Source organism: Meleagris gallopavo, chromosome 5 (genome assembly GCF_905368555.1).
Source record: "Meleagris gallopavo chromosome 5, MGAL_WU_HG_1.1, whole genome shotgun sequence".
NCBI classification, from domain to species: Eukaryota; Metazoa; Chordata; class Aves; order Galliformes; family Phasianidae; genus Meleagris; species Meleagris gallopavo.
The window spans coordinates 43,521,766-43,534,211 of record NC_139408.1 but is presented as its reverse complement, the minus strand read 5'-3'; the positions used below and the strand labels follow the sequence as shown (position 1 = coordinate 43,534,211).

Genomic DNA, 12,446 nt, shown 5'->3' with positions numbered 1-12,446 from the left:
AGCTCCACCAGTCCTCCTGCCCCACTGCAGGCTCCTCTCCACAGGCTGCAGCTCCAGCCTGAGGCTGCTCCTGCAGGGGCTCTCCATGGGCTGTGGCCTCCTCCAGACTATCCATCTCTGCAACATGGTCTCCTCCATGGCTGCAGGTAGAGATCTGCTCTGTGTGGTGCCCACGGGCTGCAGGGGGACAACCTGCTCCGCCATGGGCCTCTCCTGCTTCAGGGAGCTTCTGCTCCTGCTCTGCTTCTGCTCTGCGCCTGGAGAACTGCCTATGCTCCTTGTGCACTGACCTTGGTGTGAAGGGCCAGAATTCTGATCTTCAATCCCCTAGCTTCCCAGAATCTACTCTAGTCAGGTTGGTATTGATATAAACCAAGGGTAACATCAGGTAATGACAAGCCAGCAGCATGTACTCAGAACTATTAATATCAAACAGTCCCACTGCTCACTGTAAAGCACAATGTATTCCTAACAGAGTGCTTTTGGTTGATATCAATTGCACTGAAAATAAGGAACAGCAAAAGGGAATGAAAATAATATTATTTTCAGTAAAGAACAGCCAAATTCACACTGAAAACATGCATTCATCCTTCTATCTCAAGTTGCTAACATACTTATCAGGCTTGCTCTATTATTGTGCCACAGTGGTCCACAGTGAAAATGAAAGTGGCACTTTGTTTATCAGTTAGCACAAAAGAGTCCTTAGTCACTCACACTCTTCATTAAAACAGATCACACTGATTTTTTTTGCCTTAGAACAAATCCTTTCTTGGTCAAAACAAACAAGAAAAAGGCAATGGAGTAATATCTCAACTGTGACATTACTTATTATTACTTATTCCATCTCCTCTGTATCAGCATGCTAGAAAGATGAAGAAAGCGGAGGTGTGAAACATGCTGAGTATTCTGCTGCAGAACTGAGCTCTCTGCTCAGCCCTAGTCCCACTGCTTACCCTGGCCATGCCTCAGTAGCACGTCCAGTGACTGGACTTGATTTACACTCATCTCCAGGTTTCCTCTGAAGGAAGTGAAGACAGACGTGGAGAGGGTGATCTGATCTGATCATCAACAAGCCTCCAGCATGGCCTGCTGTGCCCAGGCCCAGGACCCCACATCAACTCCAGGATTGTCAACCCCTGTGCCACCAAGACTGCAGCAGGGCGGGGCTCCAGCTCCCCATACCCTGGTCCTGTTAGCTATAGGCCCCGCCAAGCCAGAATCACACACAGGCCCTTGTCCTGGCCCAGCCCTACGCCTGCAGCCACCCCCAAGGTTGTGTCTGACATCAGTCTCCCTTTGCAGGGTCTCATCCAGACTCACCAAACACTGCATTGCTCTTGCTCCTTACTGCTCTAACACATTTGACCCATGGAAACACTTCTGGTTTGTGTTGCAACGTGCCAGATTCTATCATGACCCCAAGCCACCTGCCATTGGTCTCCATGCCTTGTGAGTGTTGTTCTTCCCATCTTTTTAGCATTCTGCAATGGTATTTGGGAAAAACAAACAAACAAACAAACAAACAAACATGTTTCTTAACATTTGTAGTAATTTTGGTCAGTGTTATCTTAAAAAGAAAAAAATACACATGTGATAACATTGCTGTCCTTTATTGAATAGAAAAATACCAGCATTCTAACTTTAAGAACACTTACAAACCAATTCTGGTCATGGTCATGAAAACAAGTGGGTAGTATACCATCAGGTACTCTCACACTTTTCACCTGTGGGAGCCAAAGTTGGTGACAATAGTGTCAGATTTTATACTTCCTTATTGATTGCATATGGCATGCTTCACCAATCTTTCTAATAGCAGCTCAATAATTGAATATTTCTCAATGAGAAAATGTCAAATGAATAGGTAGTTCAAGAAATAGTGGAAAAATTACTTCAAAAAAGACTTGAATCTGATTAAATGTGAGTTTTGAATGATATTGCAGTTGCCTGTCCTCCTAGAACATTACCCTAATCCTTGATGCTTTCACACCATTCCCATTCTCCACAAAAAGTAAATAGCTTATAAAGTAGAATATGATGATGGAATGCAACACTTAAAATGCAATTAAAAAAGATCCATACTGCTACATATATTAGCACACTAGCAATTATTCCCTTTATAGGACTTGTAACATAAATGTACTTCTACATTTTACCCCTACTGTTATTCCAGTATTTAACTGCTGCAGGAATCAGAAATGTAGGCTCTCCAGAGGTCTTCAGAGAAAGCAAAAATTTAATAACAGAGAACTGGCCTAACATTTTTCTTAACATTACAATCATGGAAGAACAAGGACTCAGAAAACATTATTTTATATCATACCACACAATTACTTATATAAACATCCATTTTACAAAATTCTGCCATGTTCTTCACGTTTATTGTTCTGCGTCTTCTAAACACAATCTGAAACATTAATTTTTTCCTTTTCCCTGCTTTTCTTTTTTTCTTTTTTCTTTAAATTTTAATCCAATTAAATCCTTACTAATTACCTCAGTGCAGATAACCAAATGGGTCCCAATATTTATCCATCCTGTGGTCATGCTGCAGTGCAGCTCAGGACTCCAGTGAGACACGTGAGCCTGGCACAGAAGAGATTTGCCCTCCTTAGTCCCTGACATTGCTCCTGCTGTAGGACTGCCTTTTCTCAATCACGCATTTCTTGTGCCCCTTTTTATTTTCATACAGGTGTGCCTTAGAGGTTAGCAATTAGTGATGTCTGATTTGAACATTTTTAATTGCTTTTCATTGGGCTTTTATCTTTCTACATCTGTGATCATGTTTTTGTCAAGGTATTATGATAATAACTAGGATGAAGACATACATCTAGTCAGTATAGTACAATAACAGATTCTTAATACAATTTCATATGCTATTTGTTTTCTGATTGATGTTGCACCTTGAGCAGATGTTGTCGTTCAGCTGCCTTTGGAGATAAGTTCAGAACCCACTTCATGCAGTTTAATGTTCTTCCTTTAAAATAGAACATACTCAAGTGGTTTGTGATATTACATCCACTAACAACACAGTATTTCTGAAATGCCACAGAGTTGTCTCTAGCTCATTGTGTGTGAAGTATTATTCTTCATTTAGATTTTCCACTAACTCGTCACCCTGAAATATTCCGATATTCACTGCTGGAATATTCAAGATTCTGAGGAGAAGTGACCAGGAGAGATGGATACAGGATAGGACCTGACTGCAATGGATACAGGAAGGACCTGAAACTGTCTGAGTATGAGGGTGATTAGGTGGAGTGTCACAAAGAGGGGGACTAGATTGCTTTGCAGGTTGTTTAAAGAATAAGTGGACGTTAAATTCATTTGGGGGGAACATCAGACATAAATTTGTATGAAAACTGTTAGTTCTGCTGCTCACGGAAAAATTTCTTATGGGGATTTATAGGGAAAGCTTCCTTGTTTCTTATAGGGAAAGCTTTTTAAGTAAAGGAAGGTCTGAGCAGAATCGTATAAACTTCATCCTAAAGCTCTCCCAAAAATGCCCATCACTGTGAGCGGCTCCCCAAGACCACAGGCAGCAAAACCTTTGGTGGCAGTTGGGCAGACAGCCTGAGGTGATATTTGTCTATCTTTCAGCTGAGGAAATGAGTGAATACCAAACTATTCTGGAGTTCATTCTTAGAGATAACAACAGTCTTTCAACCAAGACACAATAGGTCAGGCTGATGGTTGAACTCAATGGTCTTCAAAGTCTTTTCCAACATAGATGATCAATTCTGATTCCTTATAAGCAGACTATTATTCTGTAGACCAAATAATGGCCCCTGGGGAAAAACCTGGTGCACAACACAGTAAGGCATGAGCAGAATTAACATTTGCACAGATGGTGGTAAAAGCAAAGCAAATAGCTAGTCAACTCTTCTCTGGATTATTTTGTAAAGTGAAAATACTTGTGCTATATGCTAGATAAAGAGCCCAGTAGCAAAGTCTCCATTGATTTCACTGAGGCTGAATTAGTTTCTGAGCTGAGAATGCAACCAAGCCCCACGTGTGGAGCCAAACTAAAATCCTCTGTTTATTTGCCAGAGGGGTAATACTCTGATTATGGCTTAGTGCTGGCAGAAACCAACTGACCTTTTCAATCTTTGCCATCTCTAATAAGACTACCAACAATAATGATACCGAGGGATCAAAATACCATCTGCTTTGTATTAGGCTGAGAAAAACAGCTGCTTAGATGCTATTTACAAAGGAACATGTTAAACCTAGCCCTAAGCATTTGCCCAAATGAAGTAGCTACAGAGGAAGGTCTGTCACTTCCTCTTGGTAGGGGAAGGTAGTCAGTTTTTCATGGAAGAAAGGTACTTCCAGGACACTTCAAATAAAGTCTACATGTGGAAGGAGGATTGCCCAGTTGCATGACAGGACACAGAGACAGGCAGGAGCCAGCTGGACCTGCTTTGAACAGGGTTTTGGGCTGGATGGCATCCACAGGCTCCTTCCTGTGGATTCACCAAATAAATTATTTGGTGAATTTCTGAACTAGTGGGTCTGGAGAGCATATGTTTATTTCTGTCCCCATACACAGGATGTAGACAATGTGACAGCCCAAGTGCCAGCAGCCAGCAGCTGCCCTTACTGCAGCAATCTGGTCCCTAATGGTCCCCAAGCGTCTCCATGCCTGCTGTGTTGACCTGGTGACCCCAGTCTTCTTAATTCTAACAGGCTTAGCATAGCACCCACTCTTCAGATCACCGGATCATTTCCAACATTTAAAACAGAATAACGAAGCTTTAAAGTTCTTTTATTTGAACTCTGAGTAAGACCAAATCTCTTTGGTGGTATTAAACTCTGACACAAACTTCAAATTAGCAAAAGGGAGAGGACCTCAGCAGATCCAAGCAGCTACATTTTAAGGTTATTTATGGTTATTTACATTTTTCTTCTTATGCATCTTTTTCGTCAAAAGGTACCAAAGAACAAGGTTAAATTTCTCAGAAAAGACCACAAACAGAAAAACTGGCAACATTCTTTGAAAGGAGAATAGCTTTGAAAGGTACTTTTTTAAGATAAAGTTTGAAAGCTAGGGCATCCTGCCTTCCTCTAGCAACTTCTGTATGAATATCTAATAGGAAGTCCATTTGGATTCCAGAAAATGGCACACTTGCTTGGAAAGCAAGAACATTAATTCTTCTTTTAATCAAACTTTTCCTTTATAAAACAATAGGCAGAATGAAGAAAAGGGTATTTCATTTTGAACAAATCCCACCTGCCTTCCAAAATCTTAGAAAATTTATATTTTATATGATTGCAAATAATTTCTAGTCATGAAAACTGTAGGAAAACATTAGAGCAGAACTGAGAAGAACTAAATAGAAATGAGTGTGTCTATTCCATGAGATCATCCTTCTATTTGTTAAGGCTTCCAAATAGCTGCAGTGACTGAGTTTTTCTCTAGTTTCACATGAAATATATATACCAAAAAGCTTCTGACTACTCGCTATATTTAGCAGTATTTTTGCCCAGTGGAAAGACACTTGGTGATTCTCCACAGCTTGTAAATGAAATTTGCTACTTCTTCAAGAAGTCCAAGAAATTAAGGCACTAGCCAAATTTTACTAAACTAAGTCAAAAAAAGAAAAGTTGCAAACTGAGCTGCTATTCCACAAATAGGAACACTGGGGGCAGGGGCAAACAGCTCTGCTTCCAGAGCCACAGCCAAGTGGCCAACCTAACACCCAGAGGAAATTTATTCAAATACAATGTTAATGAGAAATCGCCTTCCCCAAGACGACCTCTTTCGCTTGATTAATTCGATCTGAGAAACTGAGCCAGTTTGTTTTTCATGCCCAGCCCAGCAGATTATTTGCTATTCAATTTCTAAATGTGTCAAATATAATTAAAACAGGCAGAGGCCAAGATTAAATCAAAGAAACTGTAAACATTGTCTGTGCTATTGGGTTGATGCAAAGCTTTCACCATAAAAGGCTTTTAAATAAATGAACTCAGCTATTATTGTGTGGCAGCACAGAAACCTTGCTGCTAGTGTTTGAACTTTTCAGGGACACTGTCAGGTCAGCTTAGATTCAAAACGTAGAACATAGCTGGGTTATGAAATTGCCCAAAGAAAATGGGTACCTGACTTCTGCTGAAAGTCAAAGTGTGGCAAGAGGTGAACTGATTTCCAGCAGGAATTAGATGCCTTTGAAAAGCCTGTTCATATCCTTGTAAACAGAAAACCATGTCCTTTGCAGAGCTAAATTAATGTAATGCCTTTGATTCAAATTGAATCAAAGTTTTACAAAGCCTATCAAAAAACCCCAAGAGCTGCCCTTACTTACAGTATATGATCATATTTTTTTAGCATTAAATATTCCATTTTATTGTGCAATAATGATATTTCACAAGAATTATATTGCTGCAGCATGGCATAACTTATAAGCCCGACTTCCAGTAAATTAGTTCATCAAGGACTTTCAGTTTCAATATGCCAGCCTGCAACTTGCTGCTTAATCCACTGGCTTTAGTGGTACTCCTGACCTGAAGTGCACATCCAGAGCTTCAATGCATCCAAGATTTTCACAGAAACATTTTTGCATTAAAAAAATAAAGCCCACATCTCATTAGCCATAATGCAAATTCATATCAGGAAATGGGGAAATGGTAATTCTGAAAGCAGGTTCCTGTCTTCTTGGCTGAGACTTTAGTTCTAAGCAATACGAATTAAAATTTAAATTCGCTTTTGAAATAGATCCCTAGCTATCTGACAATATTTCTTTTCATTTCTCCTCATTACTGCTTTCATTTGTAAGAAATGTGATGCTGCCTGAATTTCTGTTATTTTTTTACACAGGATGGACATTTGAAACTCCCGTGATAAATTCTTCTTTTTTTGGCACATCTATACTTCTATCTCCAAGTATTATATCTCTTTAAAAACTTGATGTTACATTATGAACTGAGCTTTTGGGGCTTTCGTCCAATAGCTTTAGAAAAACAACTGCAGTAGCACCACTGTAGCACAGCAGAAGTTCCCTTTCCAGTCTTGAAGTTTTTTTTAATTTTTTCAAATCCCTAATATTCTTTAATGATTCTTTTGGCCTCACACAGAAAGCATTCAGCAGAGCTTCTAACTGATAAGTCGGAGGTGTTTCGGAGACAGCATGACTTCGTGATACAAGGTGGCACAGTCACAGAATGTACAGCCCTTCGTCTCTGGAACAGCAATTCACATCTGAACAGAGGTGATTAGGTAAACTTATTCCCTCTTTACGTTCAGCGGACAAGAAATCTGACCACAAAACCACTGTAAGAGTGCTTGTGATGGGCAGGCTTGGGTCATGCAAAAACCACAGGTGAGAGAGAAGTAGGGCAAGGCTGATGAACAAAGGCAGAGCTAGTGCATGCCAAAAACCTCATACAGCCTTGACCAAACAATTTGCTTGATCCCCTGCTTTCATAACTATAGATGGTTTCAGATATATTGAAAGCAGCTGAGAAAGTTTTCTCTGTGGTGATGGATAACGAGGGGTTGGTATCCCAAAGAATGGAAAGGAGCAATACTGCTGGCTTGCACTTTGGGAGCAATGAGGATCACCCTATGACCATCCTAATGATCTGCTACCAGGCTTTGTCATATTCTGAAAAATCTCTAGTGAATTGACTAGGCAGATTGTAATGTTTTCCTTGTTTCCATTAGTTCCCATGCATTTTTCTCTCCTTCAACATGTTTTCTCAACTATTTGCTATGAATATTGCCTGAAATATTATTTCTGCTGTTTCACTGTGTTGTGCTTAGATCTCCAGAACCAAATTTTGAAAGCTAATTAGGTAGGGAAGGATTGAGGTTAAAATCCTATATAGCATCCTGGTCATTAATGATGATGCAGGACTGTAGAATCAAATGGACTCAAGGAACTTGCGTATTTTGGTTATTTCATGTGCTTTTGCCTTGATCGTTTAGGAAAAGGGGTAGCACCAAGTATCTTCTGTCTACAGCACTCAGCAAAATTTGACATTTTCAAGTACGTCAGATTTAGTAACCAGCATAAATGGAGATGTTAGTTGCACTTTCCAAGGTTGTGGCTGTTCTGATCAGGATGAGAGCTCTGCTTAAGCAATGGGTGAAGTCCTAAATTATTTCTCATAGTTGGCAGCATGAGGAATACTTCTGCAACACTGAAATCTTAGGGTTACAGGCAGTGAACAGAGACACTGCTGAATGAAATCAGAAAGAAGTACTTTTCTCATTTTATATCCAAGTATTTTTATTCAGTATGGTTGAGACAAAGCTTTGGGGAAAAAAAAGAAGTGTAACAGTGTAATAGATTTTGGATACTATAATGTAACTAAAACATATCAGCAGCAATTTTTTGAAAATACGTCAAACCACCAGAGACAACTGCAATTGCTTTTCTGGCCAGAGTTAAGGTTTGTGAGCTTGGATCTTACATAAAGGCAAATGTGGAGGGACATTTCACTGCTCCACAGCTGAGAAGACAGTAACCTTGCAAGTAGTGGCTGCAGCTTGAAGCTCTCCTTGTAACTAAGGACAGCAAAATTTGACTTAGAATATTTTAACTTTAAAATGCCAGGAAGAGCATGCAATTCTTTTTCATTAGTTAAATGCAGTTGTTTATTTTCTGATTTTGCTTTATTGTATGAAAGATTCCAAGAGGTATGTTTTCTTTTCAAATTCAAATATTGCTTGAAATGAGTATTGAAATACTATCTTACAGTGTTAGGAACCTGAAAAAAAGAACTTTGAGGCAGATTGAAGAAAAAGGATGTGATACTACTCTGTAAGCTGAAGAAGCTATCTGCATTTTTCCATATGAAAGAAATTAAGAACTGCATGGGGCTCCTTTAAATGTCCTAAAATTCCAGTATTCTGGAAGGTATTCTAGCTGAACAGAAGTGAGAAAACGATCAGTCCTGATACATGTACTATTCTCTTTAGGGAGAATTGGATCAGGTCCTTTTGTGACTCAGTCAGTATACTTACACTTATATACTGTTCAGCTCTAATGCACTGCATGGTTAAAAAACTAGGAACTCAGCCCAGACCTCCTTAAATTCTCACTAGACTCTATGTTAATTCAATCCCTTATTTCTCCAGTTATCTAATAGAAAGCATGATTTCACTGTCATTAAAGATCACCCAGTTTCCTGTTTTCATATTCTTCTTGCTGTTATTATGCTTCTCATTGAAGTCTCCTTTCTACTCATAATGAACACTCAGAGCATTTCATTGAGAAAAACGAGGACTTAAACGTTTTCTAATCCTCTAATCAAGACCCTGTCATTATCATTACTGAATGCCAAAAAAGAGGTGAAGAAAGACAAAACTCCATGAGAGGTGAAAAGGACATTGCTGAAGTGATTTTGTGACCACAGTCACTTATAATAATGCACTGAATGTTGGCATGGCAATCTAATTGTGTAATGAAGCCTGTTCTGTAAACCCAGTTACAAGTTACGTTACATAATGTTGATGCTGAACTGCTTCAGTCACAATTGAGCATAATATGAACAGAAATTTGTAAAATTCTCTGGTTGTTATTGTACAGTAATTCAAACACTTTGTCAGTATGGCATTTTTTTTTTCAATTAATTCGATATTTTTGAAACAGAAAAATGTGATTCAATTTTAGAAGAAAAAATAGCCATGGGAAAATCACGTGTTTCACCAATAGAAAGAAAAAAAAATCCAAAAGTAGGCTAATTTTTTATTTTATCACTTTTGACAGTATCCTTTTAAAGGGAAGACTAAAATAAATTCTAAAGGCCAAATTCTCCTCTCATTCAAATCACAGTAACTCCGAAGAACTTACTCCACCTTTCATACAATTGCTCCAGATTTATACAATTTCAATGGCAGCAGAGTTTCACAACAGGAATACATTTCAAGGAGTGATATTAAAAGAAAATAGATGTGTTTTTTTCCTTCTATTTTCAGGTTTTTTTCCTATTCCATTGAATTAGATCTAATTAGATCTGCAATATTACAGAGAAAGGCTTATAATGATTCCTTCTTTAATCTTAAATAAGCTACCTTCAGAAAACAATTATGAGAAGAGTTAAGACAGAAAGCTCAAAATAATCTCTGAATTCAGAATATGTTCAGATGATACTCTTGATTTGTTCCAATACTACAGATTTTGTATCCTGAAATCTGTATTTCACAAAAATGGAAAAGCAAAGGATGTGAAAAACTGATTTGAAGGCTAAATTGAATTTCTCCTGCAGTGGCCTGTTGGAGGCACAGAAGGAAAGAGAGGAAGAATGGCTGACACTGGTGCAATTCATGGAGCCATGATATTAAGTGACAGCCCAAAAACGTGTGAGTGGTCTTCTGACAGAAAGTATGCTTTTCACATCCACCTCACCCTCTCTCTAGGACAGTACTCTCCCTAGGTACACCCACATGATCCACATTGTCTTTGTACGTGTTGAAATGCTTCACACTGCTTCACTGTTATTCCTGTACTATTTTATAATACTGTTCTGTATTATATTACCTATCCACACTTGTCTCTGCCAGTCTGTTATTCATAATTGCTAGGGCTCCAACTCCACCAGAGAATCCATTTTGCTTTGAGCTCATTTGCCGTGGGTAGCCATTGGCAGTTTCAGACAGCTGTTTCTGCATGATGGCCAGGGAAACTTTGTTGGAGGCCAGGAAGTCCTTCATTGAGATCATCTCGCCTGACAGCCGGCGTCCATCTGTGTCGCTCTCATTGACGATGTCAGTCTCGATGGAGATGTTTCTCCGGCCGCGCACGTTTCCTGGCATTACCACGTTCCTCCGCGACCGAAATAATTTTCTTTGGCATCTATGGCAGCACCTGCAGTCCAGCTTCTTTAGTATCCAGTTTATAGATTGTTTGATGACGATAGAGATCACGTTAAATAAGGAATAGATGCAGCAAACCCCCATGAGTATGAAGACAAAATTGCCAAAGCGGTAGAGGCCTTGGCTCTCATAGTGAGTGTTCTGGCTGCTGACCAGATCACCAAAGCCAATGGTGCTGAAGGCCACGAAGCAGAAGTACAGTGAGTCAAAGTAACTCCACCCTTCAATCGGTGTGTACATTGCAGAGGCACAGCAGGAGATGATGAGCGATGCTACACACAAAATCAGCATGACGTAGTACACTGAGGGCTTCCAGCCTGCCAGGCTGTCTGCCTCCGAGGTCCCTGAGCCCCGCCGGCCGTCGTGAGGGAGGACCCCTTTCCTCCTCAGCTGTCTCTCATGGCAGGACTTCATGACATAGGCTATGACAGTGATCAGGCGCTCCAGGAACAGGTTAAAGAACAAGATGGTCCCTGCACATCCTATAAGGCCATAAAATATAAGAAAAATTTTGCCTCCAACGGTGGCTGGGGTGGTCATGCCAAACCCTGGAAGACAAAACAGAAGGGTTTTTTAAAAAAAGCCATTAGTTACTGAACAGAAGTTTTGTCCCAGGCTAGACAGAGTAGACAGAGGTACTGACAGCAACTCCTGGTAGCACAGCCAGCTCTGGAGGAAATGGAGGTCACTCCTCCAGACAGGTATCTGCGTGAGCTTCACTGTGTCCCTGCAGCATACGGAAGGTAGGCCATGCAAGCCTTTCCTCCAGAACCAGAATGAAACAAAAAGCAAGAGGAAACACACAAGAAACAATTCAGAGTTTAATTTTTGTCTCACTCTGCTGTTGTTGTACCTTGTTTCATTTCTAGCTCCAGGATTATCACACTCACTACTTGTCTCTGAAGTTCCATGCAGGGGTCCAATCCAGGGGCAGCTGTCACCTACCAAGCACAGGCTCTGTCCCCACCACAGTCACACAGCCCAAAATAAAGTCTCCCTGTGCCTCACCAAGCTGTGGCTAGGGAATAGATAGCACATGGGCCAACACCCAGCACGGTGCCATGGCCCAGACAGGGAGCCCAGCAAGCAAAGCGCCTCACAGCCCTGCATACGACCCGGTGTCAGCCACCAATTATCAGCTTCTTATAAGTCACTCCTGAGCTTTTCTTGTTTGTCCACGTCCTGCTCCATAGCTCAAATCTGTACTTGGATCTTAACCAATGTCTCCTCTGGTCTCATTCCTGTTTGAGGGATTTCTCAGGTTTGATGTGCTTCAGGTTTCTCTCATCTCTCTTCCTTACTAAAGCTTGCAAATAATACTTTTGTTTGGTTAGACCATCTTGTCTTAATATGAGGTTACTGAAGAATAAAGAGTGAACAAGCGTGTCCAGAACACTCACCAAATTAGACTAATATACATGCTAAGTAAGTTTGCTCCTGTTTTAATATGGTCTGGAGAAGATTAATAAGGGAAGAAATAACTAATCAATGAAGCCAATCTTGTTGGGAGAACAGAGAAATCATGTTGGGCAAGATACACATTTATTTGTTTCCTTCTTTTCACAATTGTGAGATGCTAATTATAAAATAAAGAAACAAGGCTCTGAAAAATAAAGGAAATTGTATTTGAATC

The 12,446-nt window shown here is 40.1% G+C and overlaps 1 protein-coding gene across 1 annotated transcript in view; it reads right to left on the bottom strand.

Annotated features, from left to right (window-relative positions):
- Positions 1–1,594: 1,594 nt before the first annotated feature.
- The window catches only part of KCNK13 (potassium two pore domain channel subfamily K member 13), a 61,616-nt gene continuing 50,764 nt past the window's right edge, over positions 1,595–12,446 (bottom strand). The window contains exon 2 of the mRNA XM_085225489.1: positions 1,595–11,361. Coding sequence (XP_085081615.1) covers positions 10,475–11,361 — 887 coding nt within the window. The 3' untranslated portion in view covers positions 1,595–10,474. The remainder of the gene's footprint in view (positions 11,362–12,446) is intronic.